This window comes from Zootermopsis nevadensis, unplaced genomic scaffold, assembly GCF_977971745.1.
Source record: "Zootermopsis nevadensis isolate Lab colony 2312 unplaced genomic scaffold, Znev_1.0 Znev_ptg000028l, whole genome shotgun sequence".
Taxonomy (NCBI): Eukaryota; Metazoa; Arthropoda; class Insecta; order Blattodea; family Termopsidae; genus Zootermopsis; species Zootermopsis nevadensis.
The window spans coordinates 15020670-15038975 of record NW_028259160.1 but is presented as its reverse complement, the minus strand read 5'-3'; the positions used below and the strand labels follow the sequence as shown (position 1 = coordinate 15038975).

The 18306-nt window shown below is 41.9% G+C and overlaps 1 protein-coding gene across 4 annotated transcripts in view; it reads right to left on the bottom strand.

Moving 5' to 3' along the window:
- Positions 1–18306, bottom strand: part of mwh (multiple wing hairs) — a 56579-nt gene that overhangs the window by 21005 nt on the left and 17268 nt on the right. For all 4 annotated transcript variants that reach the window (XM_087357370.1, XM_087357371.1, XM_087357372.1 and 1 more), the window contains one exon: positions 9472–9583. In XM_087357370.1, coding sequence (XP_087213496.1) covers positions 9472–9583 — 112 coding nt within the window. The remainder of the gene's footprint in view (positions 1–9471; positions 9584–18306) is intronic.

The following is an 18306-nucleotide window of genomic DNA, read 5'->3' as shown; positions in this document are numbered from 1 at the left end:
TCCCTGGAAATCTTTCTTTGTCAGCTTGTCAAGCACCATCTGCGATTCTGCCTGAATCTCTTCTATCGTCTCAAATCTCCTTCCCTTTAGCTGAATTTTCATCTTTGGGAAAAGGAAGAAGTCACACGGAGCTAAATCCGGCGAATAAGGAGGGTGCGGGATGACGGCCATGGCGTTTGAGGCCAAAAACTGCCGAACTTTGAGGGCGGTGTGCGCTGGCGCGTTGTCATGATGCGTCGCATGTGGAGTTCTTCCTTTAGAATCAGCTGACAGGTCCCATAGCCTATCCCAACAATGTCGCACAAGCCGTTGATGGTACGACGTCGATCTTCGTGAATGGCCTGCCGAATCTTCGTAACATTTTCGGGCGTTGCGCTCGAAGATGGTCGTCCAGAACGCTCGTCATCATCGACAGAGGTTCGGCCATTTTTAAAACGTGAATGCCACACAAAAGTTTGTGCACGACCCATTGCGGACTCCCCAAATGCTTGCTTTAGCATTTCATAGGTTTCCGTAGCCGTTTTGGCGAGTCTTTGGCAAAATTTGATGCACACGCCATTCCGAAATCGCAGGAGGGTCGGTGTAATGCACTACCAAAACGCCCGTAACTAAGAAACAAATGCTAATTCGATGATGCCGGCTGGCACACTGATTCACTACGAATGTAGGCCGCACCCCCTAGCGGCAGAAGCTCGTACTACATCCGGTTCGCCCTCTATTGACACAGTCTTTAAACTTTCCGATCGCACCTCGTATAAGTACAAATAACGCACACATAATCAAGTTTCTATATATGGTGCCACAGAAAACTAAATCGACTGGCACTTATTCTTAGCTAATGACACAAATAAAATCTCTGAAGTATATGCCACTCACTTGGTTAAATGAACCGACGTTACAAGTTTTAAAAATTTCCTAGTTTTTATCCACTATAAGGAAGAAATTCCAGATAGTATTTATGTTAAGAATGAAACCTGAAAGACAAGTATTGAAGTAATCCGCGTTTTCGCTCGCTACTTCTCAAATGGTTTCGAAAAGAACAAGAAAGTCAATTACTCTTCAGTCTCTGCGATATCTACAGGTCGGCAGTCAGAATTAGACGGATGAGACAAAAGAAAATCACTATACTCTCATACTCTTTAAAGGATATTCTCAGACATTCATTTAAGTCTGACTGAAGAATGTAACATATTGTCTCAAGGGGCCTTACACGTTCGGTTTTTACTCAGTCTAAACTGCACAGACGAGAAATACGCAGTTAAAATTACGTCTGGACAGAAATTAAAAAAAAAAAATCAGTACAAAATTTATTTTCCTTACAAATCTTTTTATCTTTTTTCGACTAACGTTCCATCCCTCTCTTTGTTTCTTTTCTGCTCTGTTCAAAACAGAATTTATTTATTAAGCCACGCATACAGGTATCCCAAGGGGCCATCTAAACACCTTTGCCTGTCATAGCAATTCGTTACGGAGTGAAGAGCCAAGTCTCAACACTACAACCGTGTAATCTGAAGATGCCGGAACTGCTTTAGCAGAATTAAACTTGCGAGAATGAATGTTCGCAGAGCTTTATACATGTCTGCTATTCAATACAGTACAGAAACATTGGCATTCTCTCACCCACAATACAACTCATCACCTCGACAAAATGGAAACCGGATCTACCACAAACAAAGGCCAGTCAAAAGAACCGATTTTAAACATCTGAATCTACTCAACTGCACTCAAGCTACCCTAAGACGGGTCATGAATGTTTAGTAATCTCTAACCTCAGGTCACAACTCTTAATAAATGCAGCAAATGTCAAGAATTTCCCTGCACGCTGCATCCTTCCTTCCCGACTCTGTCCTGGCCTTCCGTTCCTGGCGCAGATATTCACATTCATTGCATATTTTAGCTGCCAGATCACAAGATTTTGTTTACTTGGCGAATAACCTTGGGTTACATAAATGTGGGTACATTTCTAGACCAGCTTGTCCAAGAAATTCCCTGCGAAATGGCGTCAGACAAGAGATTCTTCTCCCTAAACCGACAGTTCAACGCAGAACAAAAGTATAAAGGTAGGTGTACTCAAATGGAGTAGCCTGAAAATATTTATTAAAATTATTCATTGGCTATTTTGAATGCGTCATTGGTCTTGAAGTTCAGACACAGATTCAATTTACAGTAGAGTTTATACTGCATCTTTATAATCTAAAAATTAAATTCGCCGAACGACCTACCGTATCAAAAATCTTATATACCGCCACGCAACACCGCTTTGCATGTTGGGTATTTTAATTCACGACTTGCTATTGGAACAAATACCCAAACACTACAAATAAAAATGCAGATTTATGCTGTCTCTGCAGTTTCGTCACACACGATAAACTCGCAGACGCCACCCACCACATAAGTCACCTCTTCAGACGTGATACCCTCAAGTCTTCCGTGTGCTGGATGTTTCAAGACATCATCAGTCTCTCAAAGAGGATTCTACTCTGTGGAATTCGTTATGAGGGAATTAATTCATCGTTGAATCAGCGTCCTGACAAAAGAAAGTTTCTTAGAAGAAAATATTTGTTTCTCAATACATTCCTTCAACTATTGATCTTAGACCAATACCGTATTACCGGCTGAGTGCAGAAAGATCAGTCTGAAATTGGCCACGAACATCTCCTCCTAATACTAATCCACCACTCAAACACATTCTTCCATCTGATTCGAAGGTACATAATCCCTCCAATTACAGCAGTGTCTTTAATTACCATATTTAAGCACAGCCTTCTATTAAATGTAAATACAGTTGCAGGGCATTTCCTTCCTTTCTATTGATTCTCTTATCTTTCTCATTTCATAAATTTTTCTTGCTGTTTTATTCCATCGGTGTCCATTAAAGACACAGAACGTACGTCTGACGAACCCAAAGGTCCACAGCGGAAATGAATCGTTAATTGAAGTCGCTCAAGAAACCGGTCTGAAGTCATTCTGACGCCCTCGGGTCTTGTACGTCGTTCTGCTGTTAAGCGGAGAAGCAGTCACCAGAGAGACACTTCTTCCGACAAGCAGACATGTTCACTGAACAGTGGGGACCCTGGTCTTCGTGACCAAAGTATCAGCAGTAGCTGCTTCGGTGCGGATAAACAATATTAAGATTTCGAAATGTTTGCAGCCATTCGATTCGTGACTTTCGATATCAGAGTCTAAAAACAGAGCTGTACAAAACTATGACATTACATGCTGTTTTGTACCGACAAAGAACTTAAACCCCTGTCTTGAAGCATTACAGAGAAGGAAGACGTCTGAGCAGAATACGATTCCAACAGACAAACGAACGAAGAAAACTGAATAACTTTATAACCTGTACGTTTCATGTAGTATTCTAGGGCGGGACATACGACAAGCAAAGGGTAAATGATTACGATAGCATCAAAGGTAAACACAAAGTGAAAAAGTAGACAATAACAGAGCGAACAATTGTTACGCTATACGCATACATTTCCTAACTAGAAGGTGGGGTTGTCGGTGGTGCTTGACTAAGGAACACGCCATGAAGGCGTGCGGAGGAATGACAGAGTTTTCTTCGCCTCGGCACTAGATTCAGGTGAGTGGTTAGTATCACGTTCCTCACCCTGGCCGCTTTACCCCCAAGGAGAATAGCCCCCAATACCCAATTGGATAGGAGGCTGGGTGGGCCCCAGAGCCGATCTTGACGAGATGGCGAACAGAGCATTTTTTTTGTTTCTGCCCAGAATCAAATCCCGATCGTCCAGAGAGTAACCCAGTCACCTACCACACATTAAATATGCTGTAATGTCTCCATAAATAATTTAAGGTCTTAATTTTATTTTATTTATTTAGTGTTCTGTCTGACGACAGGTCCATTTGAACAGGATCCTTCGATCCTTTTCTCGGACTGGGACCTGTTCATATACGTTCTTGGCAGATGATCCAGAAGTGGTTTGCCATTGCCTTCTTCTGTGTGTGAATGGAGTAATTGTTGGGATGCCACGGAGAAACCGGGGAAGCCCCCGGAGGAAAACTCCGTGTTGCCTAGACCACGGCCTTGCCCAACACAAGTTATAAATTCGGGCACCGCTGGGAATCGAACCCGAGACCCCAGGATTACAAGGCCAGCGTTCTAACCGCTAGACCACCGTGGTATTTAAGGTCTTAATTACCAGAAGATAATTGAATGGAAAAAAACTACTTTATAATTTGTCAAATGGAATTTAGAACAATTATGGTTGAACGTGTATGCCCCATGCATTCTTGAAACACATATTCTTCTTTCTGTATGGTTGCACCAGCTGAAATGGTTAGCATCAGCAAAGAAATCATCCGTTAAATTTCCGCATCAACTGGTAGAGATTGTAACGCATCACAGTACAATTCCTCGCTCCGGTATCTGAAGCGTGGACCAAGAACCGGAATTAAATCACCTTCTCCCGCCATTCTCATTTCGACTAATCGACTATGAAATTTTCGAACACTTCCCCATTTCTCTCGGTACAGAAGAACTCGTAGATTACGGACATGTCTAAAATTATGAAAAGATACTGTTTGTAATTTCATTACAAATATGACAGACAACACTGAGAAATGTTGACGTTATTAAACATATCCGATAAATTTAACGTAAGAACTGTCACATAATAAAAAATAATATTTAATATTATTACGTTAACATATTTAAAATTAGAAACAGTAATACTACATGTGACCCTGGTCGGCTAGAATCGTATGAGCAGATGCCCACAAACCCAGAAGAACCCAGAACTGTAAGAGCTTGCGTACAAACGTATTCACTGCAGCGGGATATAACTGTCACTTGGAATTTTATTCAGCTGGATTCATCATCCACACCTTTGCGCGCAGTGCACTAAACAAACAGCAGTTAATTTAGGAACTTTCTGATTATCTGATTATAAGAATTTCAAGTGTAAACTCAAATAATCCGATAGGATCATTCAGCACGACAAGAACTACGTGCGGATTGCAACTTTCCAATCCTGTTTACTCCACGTCCATAATTCAAATTTTTGCAGACACAGAAACCGAAAGAATTGCATTAAGTGGAACATGAAATCCTGCCAACATGTCGCACTAACTTCATCTGATTCTGATCCGATCTCATTTGACAACGTGACAGGCCAGCAGGCAAGTTGTCGCAGAGACCTCCAGTTTTCATTGGCCTGCACTGATGTTTTCTCATTAGCTTCGCTTCAGCAAATTCTGGTCGCAAAAACCAACAGTCTATGGCTCTTGAACTCAGTTAATGTCTACGACAATTATTCTGCCTTAAGAGACATTGTGGTAAATTACCTGCAGTCAGGCCATTACAACAGAAATAATATACAATTACGGTTTGAGTTCAGAAAACCTTCAGCAGAACAAACACGTAAATATGTTGAACAAATAGTCGCGGAGAGCCGACATGGGACAGTCCTTAATCTTGGGGGTTGGGTGAGTAGCTAACAGCCCCTCACAGTAAAAACAAAGTATTTTATGAGACACGTAACAGTGGACAACGGACAAGGGTTGGTGCTTTGTCGTGACCTACGCAACGGAGTCTTCAGGAATTAGTAATCTGTTCTATAAAGGTGGACTACACAAGGAATTTCTGGCTAGTCTGAACAGATGATAAATATCAAAATTTAGCTGCAAAACGTGAAGAGAATAGATTAGTCTAAAGATTTCTGGTAAAGGTATGTCTTTGAACTAATACACCTTACTGGACAATTAACTTCGTCTAAAAACCTACATTTCGGCATCGCCCTGATCATGGACGCAGCAAGGACCTCTAAAACGTCGGTAAACTTCTACCAGACTACAGGGTGCAACAACCCAGAAGACAGCCTTCTTCAAAACTGGTAGTTGTTCCAGAAATGTCTCGCTTCTGTGGCATCCAAATGCTTATTACAGCGTTCACAAAAAAAACCGACATCAGAACATATTTTGAATTATTTTAATCTAGCCCACACTCAGACGCCATTTTTCTCTAATATTCTCACAGATAGACGCTATTTAACATAATGACAGTTCACACCGTACGTAAAAAAATCTCCCAACAAAATACTCTGATTTCTTTGTCAGCCGGCAAATGAACAGTAACTGCAAATTAGTAAGCCAAATTACTCTGAACAGACGTTAGGTCTAGACGAGAGTGCAACAAAAGAAGTGTTCAAGGTTCGGTAAATCTGTAAGAGACGAGAGACGTCTTCATCACTTGACTATCAAGCATTGTCTACTTTACGGCATAAAGACGTAACAAAGTACATCGGAAGTCAGTATTCGTCGCTTCTTGGAAACGCATATGAAACACATTTTCCTGCAACCCGCACACAACGAGGTGCAAAAGTCAGGGCCCACTTGAAATGAACACGCGCATTAAAATGATTCGTTCCTTACGATTTCAACTTAATTTACATAATTACTTGTCACATAATCTCTTACAAATATCTTCCCAAACACACACATAAACAAATTATACTTTAAAATGGTCGTAATCGAGGGATGGCAAGTGTGTCCCGGCTTTTGAAACATACTGTACATGCATGTGATCGCATTCTTCTGTTATTTAACGACGCTTTTCAACAGCACTGGTACATGGATGGGAAAGACTAATTTGAAAAGCACAAATGTAAGGGGCCGGTCACTGATTACTTAAATCAGAATTTTACGAAGGGCCTGAGTAAAACCACGAAACCCTCAGTCAGGTTAGCCGAACTTTGGACCGAGGTTGGTGATGTGTGGAATTATTAATTCGATAATAGTTTTTCGTGTATGAAACGTTACAAATATGTAAAATGAAAAATTATGTATGCGTTTTGTCCCACTCTGTAAAAACGTCTGGTTTCCACCTTACCCTAGCCGTTCTAGTCACTTGGCATTGAGACGTTACGCCATACAGCGACAGGACAAGGAGGACTCCCACAGAAAGTAACGCGACGTTTATTTAGTGTTCTGTCTGACGACAGGTCCATATGAACAGGATCCTTCCATCCTTTTCTCGGACTGGGACCTGTTCATATACGTTCTTGGCAGATGATCCAGAAGTGGTTTGCCATTGCCTTCTTCTGTGTGTGAATGGAGTAATTGTTGGGATGCCACGAAGGAAATCTCCTTGTTGCCTAGACCACGGCCTTGCCCAACACAAGTTATAAATTCGGGCACCGCCGGGAATCGAACCCGAGACCCCAGGATTACAAGGCCAGCGTTCTAACCGCTAGAGCACCGTGGCGTAGCGAACAATTTTATTGAAATTCCGATTAACAGACGCATCAACGTTAGATCACTAGGTGAGTATCAAGGTTTCGGGGGTTCGTATCGCCTCCATCTTCAGTACGTGAACTGCATTGAGGGGCCCATCCCTGCCTGTGGGTGCTTTCACTCGCCAGATCGTGCGCATGTGCACTCTGCACACGCACCGCGGCCCCAGGAAGGCCAGGGTCAAGGAACGTTGGAAGTAAGCGACCACATACGTAACTCGCCCTACAGGCAACGATAGGAATATTTCGCTCCGCAGGTCTGCAGTCAGCTGTCTCGCCTCGGGAACTTGAACGCCAAGGCAATCGGAAGAGTTTCTTATATCGACATGAAAGTCGCGTCTCTCTACAAAGGTAGCTGGATATTTAATTATTTTATATACAAGTCTTAAACGTGTAGTATGCTTATTAAGGAGGGAACAACTGCGATGAAAGTTGGTGTTAGACGTTTCGACACAGAAACATAGTCTGGCAAACATAGTTTTGGTCAGTTTACATTTGCTATAATCATGAGTCGTGACATGTCCCAGGAGGACCTCAGTCAGTATAGCAGAAACCCTAGACGAGACTCGATTTAGGTATCCCTAGGGTGACACGGCTACATCAGCCCACCCAGTAACAGAGTGAAGGCGTTGTTCTGTACGTCTAGACTCGTAACCAGCAGGAGCGTCCGTCCTTGCCATCCCACATCATTTCCATTTATTACAACCTGCTCGCTACAACTTTCGATTGATGAGAACGAAGCAACTGGATATCAAGTGCAACTTTCCAACTGCTAAGTAAGACTTGAGGTTCTCACAGCGGTGAATATGAAGATTTCTGTCTTCTGGGTTATTGCGCTGTGTAGTCTGGTCGATGTTAACCAACGTTTCAGAGGTCATACTGCCTCCGTCATCAGGGCGCCCTGATGACGGAGGCAGTATGACCTCTGAAACGTTGGTTAACATCGACCAGACTACACAGCGCAATAACCCAGAAGACAGAAATCTTCCAACTGCTAACTTAAAATGTACTAGCAGAATCCGACGTATCAGCACCGCAAATACCAAGTCCAGCAATTGACACGATCCTCAGTCAGTTTTATCCACCACGACCACGTCCCATCTACTTCTCGGTCTTCCCAATCTTCATTTCACAAGATAATTCTTATCAAAATTATTTATGCATTTCTTGTTTCTCATTCTAGCCACACGCCCAGCCCATCGTATCCTCCAAGACTCAAGTTTCCTAATAATACCAGGTGACATGAAAAGTCACAAAGGTCCTCCTTATGTACGTAAATATTTCTAATTTCATGCATTGTGGGTTCGAGTAGTTTTCAAACAAATGCACATTCTTCCCTGACAATAAGAGACCACACTTCTGTCCATAAAACACTCTAAGGGGCAAAGTCCTTCAGAAGTTTAGAGCCGATCAGCAAATCAGGAGACGTCGGGTTTCCGCCTTCTGTGCAACCCAAAGGTTCAATAACGTGTTCGTTCACAGCAACCCGCCTCACAGTCAACTGTTCCGAACCTCCTGACCCTAAGCGTGTAAAGCAGATGGGATAATAAGTTTCCGAAGTTAATAATAATATAAATTTCCAGTGTATCAACTGCGCCGTAACAGAAATTAAAAATCTGTTCTGCACTTATCGCTGGACATCGCATAAATACTTTGTTAATTAGCGTGTTAAATAAAATCTTCGTGTGCTATCTGACAAGAATGTCGCTGCACGTCAGTGAACTTCTACTTACAAGGGAAAGTGACATCTGTTTGTAAACAGCTTATATTATATGAGTGCCAATGAAATCAGTTGGAAATTAGGTGAAACTTTTCAAAATGGCCTGCAGACATAATAGAGTACTAGGCAAATATCTAATAAAACGTGATTCACGATCAGCACACTTAAGCGACACCTGCAACATGTCTTTTGTGCGAGTAAGAGGATCAGGGTACTCTATTTACGCGCCGGGACTAATCAATGACGCCAAATTCGAAACCCGGCCGGATTGCCAACAAGACTGACAGAGCTGTGGAGGAGACGTTCCTTGTGCTGTTCAGGCCAACAACGGAACAGAACCTGACGCGGCCATTCGATTAATTATTTTATTCATTTTGGTCCTATCACGAATGACCAGGGCCTTCAATTCTAATTTAGAACCCTTGAATCACTATTTTGGAACGTGGCTGACACATTACAATGAATCCATTAAGGCAAGTTTCTCACTTCAGCTTTGCTTACCTTGTTATTGGTGTCGCCACGATTACTCCAAATCCCGTCTTTTACCGACGTCAGACGAGGCCCGTCTTCTTCTGAATTCGGCGCCATTTTATCTCCAAGTAGCAGTGAATCACTGCAAACAAAATGAGAGACAACATTTCAGAATACCACGCAGCCGATGACTGTTACTACTCAGTACGTAGTAAAACCACAGACACTTTACCGACATCAGACACGTAAACAAAACAGTGGTTAAGTTAACAAAGTTCCTTCCCCATGTTTAGTCCCTCAATTAAAAATACCTTAAACCAAAACAACTTAAATAAATTGCACATGTAAATAAGTGCGCAAAATCATCAAAATCACGTTCTTTCAACCTTTTCCAAATATGCACGAAATCTCTTTCTTAGAATCACTGTCCCTTCTGAATTCTTGTCTGAATTATTTTGGTGTTTGAAAATACATGGAAAAGGTTCGTATCCCGCCATTTTCCAGTAGTGTGTGAGAGTTTTCAATAGAAATCATACGTCACCGTAGAAATACACCAACATAAGATTTCTAGAAACGAGATCTGGAAGGCTTAATATTTGTTTTACGTATCAGAAAACCTCATACTCCACGGGTCACCGGAACGTGTAAGTAAACACGCAAAACATACAAGTACAAGGATTTTGAAGAAAACGGTACCTTGGTACTTATTTCCTAAAGCAGCTGCTGCGAGAGAAAATGAAGTAATGAGAGAGTCCTAGTTGCCCTGTAAGTCATGTGATAACGGGAACCTGATGAAGACGTACGTCACTCTATGACGCCGATCGGAGTACGGTCGAGTGGAAACTGCGTTCAGCGATCTATTTTGAAGAATATCGACTCTGAGTCGGTGTGTCACGACATGCAGAATTCATGAAGTTAGGTCCTACCACCCGAATGGTCTGTGATGATGGTTTACTGTCATATATGCTTGAATTTACTGAATGATCATCAAAGCACTTGTCATAGCTAAGAACCATCACAGTTAGCGGGCGTCGATCCCAGGATAAACGGCGCTGCTCGATACGGAAGATGGGGGCATGTTCATTCAACACGACACAAGAAGGGGTCATTGACGCTCGGCATAAGGAAGACTCCTGAGTAAGGACTTGGAAAAGAAACCTCTAAATCATAACCCCTGAGGATACAGAAAGAAAAATAAAATAAAATTCACGGAACTCCAATGTCTACTATCTATACTAAAAACATTCTCATATTAAGAATTGTCTGGACGTGCATTAAACTCTTCATTCGTTAAGGTTTTCAATACGTGGAAAGTAAAAATACTTGATTTCGATGAAACATATTTGTTTTTCCTGTCAGGGGGGCAGACATATCGCAGCTCTGTATTGCTAATTTCACCATAGTTTGTCATAAAAATTCACATTTATAGGTGTTTTATCCTTTTCCAGCAGTCTATTGTCCGCGGAAATTTGTCTATTTTAGTTGTTAGCCTATTATTATTATTATTATTCTTTTTCACTGATAGTATCGGCCGAGATTTAGGATGTCAGAAGTCGCTTCTCCCTCAAAAAATAGAAAATAAATAAAGGTAGTAGGTTACTCCAAAATGTCAGAAGGTTGTTTTCGGTACAACACAGTCACAATTTACCACAAAGCTCGGGGTTACCCGATTAAAATTTCCGCCGGGCTATCGGCCACTCCAAGTGAAATTTCTTTCACTATTTGTAGACAATAAATACGGGAAGCACAGTAGGTAACTTAGCGCTCTGCCTACGTGGCAACATGATACGCGTGACCCTACATGTTCCGTCAGGACAACTGCTGGTCAGGCTATTAACCTCTCTAAGACAGAGACCAAGGGAATAAATGGTCACTTTTCAAGGCACTCACAACCACCACCACCTCTCATTCCAGTGCGATACGCGCAAGAGAACCCCAGAACTGGTTTCCAATCCACTTAACAATTCCTAGTCCACAACTAATTTTGCGGTATTAAAAGTGAAAATGAAACTCAAGGTTTTAACCTGTGGAGTTGCAGGGGGTCACACCAATGTTTTGAAGGGGAACCCTATGTTTTCTGGATTCACTCTTTGCTATTCTCCACATCTCATTAACTACGATGTTCATTTATTGCGTAGCTAATCGCAGACGAAAGCTGAAGACAATTCAAACATGTTTATCCTCTTTCATTGTTAAGTATTCCCCATTTTATTTATTTAGTGTTCTGTCTGACGACAGGTCCATATGAACAGGATCCTTCCATCCTTTTCTCGGACTGGGGCCTGTTCATATACGTTCTTGGCAGATGATCCAGAAGTGGTTTGCCATTGCCTTCTTCTGTGTGTGAATGGAGTAATTGTTGGGATGCCACGGAGAAACCGGGGAAGCCCCCGGAGGAAAACTCCGCGTTGCCTAGACCACGGCCTTGCCCAACACAAGTTATAAATTCGGGCACCGCCGGGAATCGAACCCGAGACCCCCAGGATTACAAGGCCAGCGTTCTAACTGCTAGACCACCGTGGCTATTTCTGAATAATTTATTTATTTATTTTATTTAGTGTTCTGTCTGGCGACAGGTCCATATGAACAGGATCCTTCCATCCTTTTCTCGGACTGGGACCTGTTCATATACTTTCTTGGCAGATGATCCAGAAGTGGTTTGCCAATGCCTTCTTCTGTGTGTGAATGGAGTAATTGTTGGGATGCCACGGAGGAAAACTCCGTGTTGCCTAGACCACGGAATTGCCCAACACAAGTTATAAATCCGGGCACCGCCGGGAATCGAACCCGAGACCCCAGGATTACAAGGCCAGCGTTCTAACCGCTAGACCACCGTGGCGGTCGTATTCCCCATATCAAATAAAAATTTCTTAGATCAACATCTGATATCGCATACCAGAAGACAACCATGCCCTTTGGGGTTAAGCCAGCATCTTAATAACCGAGGTCTGTGTTGTCAATAAGTCTGTTTTGCAGGCATAAGTGAATGCACCCGTTCTTTACGAGCTGTGATCACATTCCTCAAATTACTGCACAACTCTTTATGATCGGTGAAGCATAGAAACCACTGGTTCAATAGATGAAACGTCCCAGACATAAAGTTGGCCCTGGAATTCAATACTTAAGAGAATGCGGTTTAGCCAAAAATAAAAGCATCACGCAAGTTTCTTCTGCAGATAAATTCGGTTTCTTTATCTCGTGGATCATGTTTTGTTGCGCGTTTAAATACGAGGTTCTCACGGCGGTGAAAATGTCCCTCTTTTCAGCTGTAACACCGTGCGGACTCGTATGCAAATAAGCAACATGATAATCCAGAACATTTACGAGTTTAATTTAAACTACGTTTCTATGTGATGTAAACTAAACTAGCAAGCAAGAATTTGACAGCTGAACCACGGTTCCGTAGAATCTGACGTAAATACGTCTATACGGAAAGGAAGTTTATATATTTGCCTTAATTACAACAATATTAACAACAATGCCGAGTAAACAGATGACTTTTCCTAGGTAACATAACAATGCACGCAAGCTGACCATTGTTGTCGATCCATATTAACACATTGTTGATATGGATCTTACACGCTTTCCTTTCATTCCGTATAGACGTATTTACGTCAAAAAATATTAATCGTGGTTTAGTGTGGGATCTGCAATGCGACACCTTTACAACAATGGACTTGCGTCTGCAACAAATAAACAGCAAAGCCAATGAATAAGAGTTCAGAGGAGAACAAGGACCGCGTTATGAAAATATATGTAGGCCTACCTCATTCAAATCAGAGTCGCTTATAAACCATCACTTTGATTGGTTAATGCTACTGGTCTGAACAGACTGACCTTTTTTTTTCTGTGTATGGATTCACTCCACGAATTTATTAGAGGCTATTAAAGCTTGCAGTCTTCTAATTTTGTTGTTTCACGTTTCAAACGAAGGCGCAAATGACATTTGTAGTCGTATGTTCTTTAAACCAACAATAACTAGAACGTCAGAAGTTATTTGCTTGAGTAATAAATGACTACACATAGGAATTTTATGAAAGGGACTGTTCTTTTTATGAAGTTCAAACATGTTAGCAGCTGAAACCGGTTCGACAATGTAATAAATGTTATTCTAGCAACTGTCGCTTTAGCTAGGGCCAGATAAATGTACTTGAAGAGCTTTTAACACATCTCACTAAACGTACATCCGAGAGGCTTTGCACTCGGGAGGCCTCAGGATCAACTCACGGTTCAGAGACAGAAACTTTTCGTCGTTTCCCTCAGTCCAGCTAGGCAAATTCTGGAATTGTGTCTGAATTTAAATCACGACCGCTTTCTCGCGTATAATTTCCAATTCGCTGTTGATTATTAATCCTGTTTTTCGAACCTTTATATAGTCTGAGCTACTGACAGTGTTGTTATAAACAAATACGTAATTCTCTGGCCTCATAAGGCATGTTACCGGTATGTTGCCACAACGATACAGAGTGTGCAGTAAGATGTTTACCAAGACACTAGTATACAGTTTTCCGGAAGCACTTCTGCTGGTTTTCATACCTCACTGGTCCTAAATGTCAATTTGTTGCAAATTATGATGTATGATTGAAACCGCCAGTTGGAAAGCCGACCACACTACAAACAACATTCTGCAACGGGTCAGAAATAATTATTGTGTTTCGTTGATCATTAACAGCATTGCAAGATGTTCCACACGACATACAGAGCTCTGTATTTCATGTTATGTACAGTGCGTTTCATAAGACACGCACCGGAAATGTTTCAACCTCTCTTTTAAAATTAATCATTAATTCTAAAAGTAAGTAAATATATAAATAAATAAAATACGTTGCGCTGGTATTAATGTGTACTGACCGGGAACATATATCAGCCGCTGAAAAATTTAACCATAAATACGCATAAAGGCTTCCAATCCTATCAATCAATCAATCTACCGTTGGAAGTATTTTCAACTGACACCGAGAAACGGGAAGAGATTTCGATTGGTCACGTAGCGGTCGTCCAGGAATACCAACGTACGCGTAGCGTCTACAACAGTAATGGCTCGGGGCAATGATAATTCAAGAAAATATCCAACAAAGCTTTCCAAGGGGACAGGTATGTTACACACTTCATTCTGCCGAATTCCAAAAAAGCCAAAACATCAGAATGGATAAACACGTGCATTTCTAACCGCGGATATTAGAGCAATCACGTGGTTTATCATCCTCAGTGACGAGGCGATATTCTGTCTCAATGACGGAAGCTAACAGACGCTGTTGGTCCAACAGCAATCCGCAATGGATAAACCAAGTGCGGTGTGGATGACCTGGTTGGCTATACTTTTTAAAAAAAACGGTGAAAGATTCGAAATTATTGAGGTCACCATTCCCAATCCAGACGACATCAACTTGCACACTTGTTCCAACATGACAGTGCTCAGCCAGATTTCGCTGTGGAAGTCAAGAATAATTCGGAAAAAATGTTCTGTCAGTGGAGTGTAAAAAGAGGGCCACCCCGATCACCGGTTTTTGATGCCCATAGAGTTTTTCTTAGGACATGCTCTTGGCAGCGGCACGGAGCGTGTGACCCTCGACACCTCATCACGCACCGGACGCAGGCCGTATTTCCCACCGGACAAACGGGCCCCTGCTGCTTCATTGTTCTCTCCAGCATTTCCCACGAACATTGTTAAGTGCCACTGCAGCATTTCGTACGCTTAATTTCCTTTTGGCGTTTTGTTATTGTAATGCTTACGTTTAGACGACATGTTAGCCAACTCCACGGTGCAGGGACGTTCTTGAGAAGCTGCTTGTCGCTTGGCTAGTCAAGAAATTACTCTACGTTTATGGACTCCGAAGGTCCATTATCGTGTTCGTAAGTGCAAGCCACTGGACCCTAACCTGAGCCAGATTAATCCAGTTCATACACTCGTATTATATTTAAGATCAATTGAATCCTACAACTGCGACCAAAAACTAGTTGCAAAGAAAGAATTTGAAGATTTCCGTCTTCTGGGTTGTTGCGCTGTGTAGTCTGGTCGATGTTTACCAACGTTTCAGAGGTCATACTGCCTCCGTCATCAGGGCGCCCTGATGACGGAGGCAGTATGACCTCTGAAACGTTGGTTAGCATCGACCAGACTACTCAGCGCAACAACCCAGAAGACAGAAATCTTCATATCTGATGACGGAGGCAGTATGACCTCTGAAACGTTGGTTAGCATCGACCAGACTACTCAGCGCAACAACTCAGAAGACGGAAATCTTCATACTCATCGCCCTGATGACGGAGGCAGAATGACCTCTGAAATGTTGGTAAACATCGACCAGACTACACAGAGCAACAACCCAGAAGACGGAAATCTTCATACTCACCGCTGTGAGAACCTCAAGTCTTACAAATAATTTGAACTCAAAATGTCGAACCTCACTTGGAATCACTATTCTAGTCTCGTTTTAAGTATGGACATACTATAGCGAAACGTTGTTTTTATTATGCTACTAACTGCTTCTATGCTGAATGAACACCGAGACAGCAGAACTCAAAAGTCAAAATGGCGACACGCTTTATACGAAATCCCGCCAGGTCCATCCATCTCCGATCCTCATAACCTGTCTCTGTAACATTCACCTAGACGTTAGCCTTTCATCTCGATCTTCGGTTTCTCCAAACAAATTCTGTATGTATTTCCTGTTTCCCTCCTAGCTACATGCCCGGCCCATCACAGCCTTCTTTATTTTACTTTGTTACTCTCAATGTATGAATCAAGTCCTCGTCTGTCAGCGTTTTGAATTAGGCTAGTAAGACAGTCTTCAGCATGCGTGTGCCAATAAACTGACTCACAGTTCAAAGCAATCAGCTCGTTATTGCAAAAACTGGAAAATATTTTCCTGCAACAAACTACAAAGAAGTAAGAAGAGGGAAAGGAAAGAGTGAGTTGTTGTTGTAGGCCACGCCTACTTCCGTTTCAAAGCTGAAGTGCCACGAGATTATGTGAATAAGATATGCTTAATTATACTCAACTCTCCATTCCATGTTTCTTGATCAAAGGAAGATCAGAACCTTGAACTCATAGCAGGCAGATTTATCAGTTCCCCGGTGCAGATCGTAAGCAAGAGACAGAAGAACCGATTACATTTTTCCTCACGGAGTAAAAGGAACTTGTAACTCCAATGGCACAGTCCTCCTCCATCAGTTGACAGCCAAAAAAGTTCCCTGCCTTCATGGAAACAGACATTTCATTATAGCCTTCACAAAATCACGTCTAGGGACCGTAACCCGAGCCAATCAAATCCAGTCATCACATCTATGGAACCATTTTCCTTATATTCATTTTAATAAAATCCTTTTATTTACGCTGAAGTGTGTCACGTTGTCGCTTTCCCTAGATTTTTTCGACCAACATTTTTCAATAACTTCTAATCTGATCCTTACGTACTACAAGCATAGCCCATCGCATTATTCTCCACTTCAGCTCAACGCATGCGTATTGGCGAAATTATATTTCGTGGGCATCAAGCTTTATGGAAAAGCCTCTTCTAGGTTTAATCAACTGCATTTCCTTCGCTGAAGAGATCAGAACGAGTCAAATAGGAAGAAATTTGTTAATGATAAAATGTGAAGGATGCTGAAGGAATTACTCGTGGCCTATTTCAATTCTGCCTGCCTGCAAAGTCTATTCAGGATAGAGTACATCCAAGCCGAGAATCGAAACGTGTGACTAATACTAACCACAATTTGAATTAAACTTTGCTTAATTCTTGTAAATCTAATTCAAGCATATTTAATAAACTTCTCGAATAACGTAAACAACGTCAGGGCACTTTCACCTCGTAACTAACTCATGAAAGTCAATGTAATCCAAGAAACAGACATTCGATAATTCTCACTCATCATTAAACTGAGGTTCTGAAAACGAAAGTATATGACATCACACATCTTTAATTTCACATACCACCGTGGCGCCGCATGGTGACAGGGCAATGATACCAAAAGATATCGCTTTATGCATTAAACGCCCAGCGTCAAAGCAGCGCACAAACCCATAAATGGTCTCGTAGCAACCGCCAGCCAGAATACAACACAGGAAATAGACAGGCAAAACGATCCTGCACACAAAATGTCAAAATTACTTCCAGTGCTTACGTTATGACAAAGCGTGAACGTTTCCAATTATTTAGAGAAAGTCTCTGACTGTGGATAATGTATACAAATTCGTTTCTTTAGAGAGTATTTTATTTCGAAAGTTTAATTATAACACAGGATTATGTTGCAGTGTCATATTTAGTACGCGTAAATACGTTATCCAGATGCCACTGCATTCGTAACAGAGAATATGAGTGCTATGGATTTCTAATGCGCATTCCATCTTCTTCTTTTTCTATTTGTTTTGCTTTTCCCTCTACCACCAGCCTACTAGTGCATTAACCTACGTGTTACTAAGCACAATTAGGGGTGTCCAGACTACGAGCTTGACAGCACTACTGTGACCCTCTGAAGCCGAAGCTAATCTAAACAATATTTAAGAATTTAGTCCGCACCGCGAAGAAAACACAAGGATCAATTGATTATTGCTGTTTAAGCGGTCTAGCGGTTAGAATGCTGGCCTTGTAATCCTGGGGTCTCGGGTTCGATTACCGGCGGTGCCCGAATTTATAACTTGTGTTGGGCAAGGCCGTGGTCTAGGCAACATGGAGTTTTCCTCCGGGGGCTTCCCCGGTTTCAATTACTCCAATCACACACAGAAGAAGGCAATGGCAAACCACTTCTGGATCATCTGCCAAGAACGTATATGAACAGGTCCCAGTCCGAGAAAAGGATGGAAGGATCTTGTTCATATGGACCTGTCGTCAGACAGAACACTAAATAATAAAAATAAAAACAATG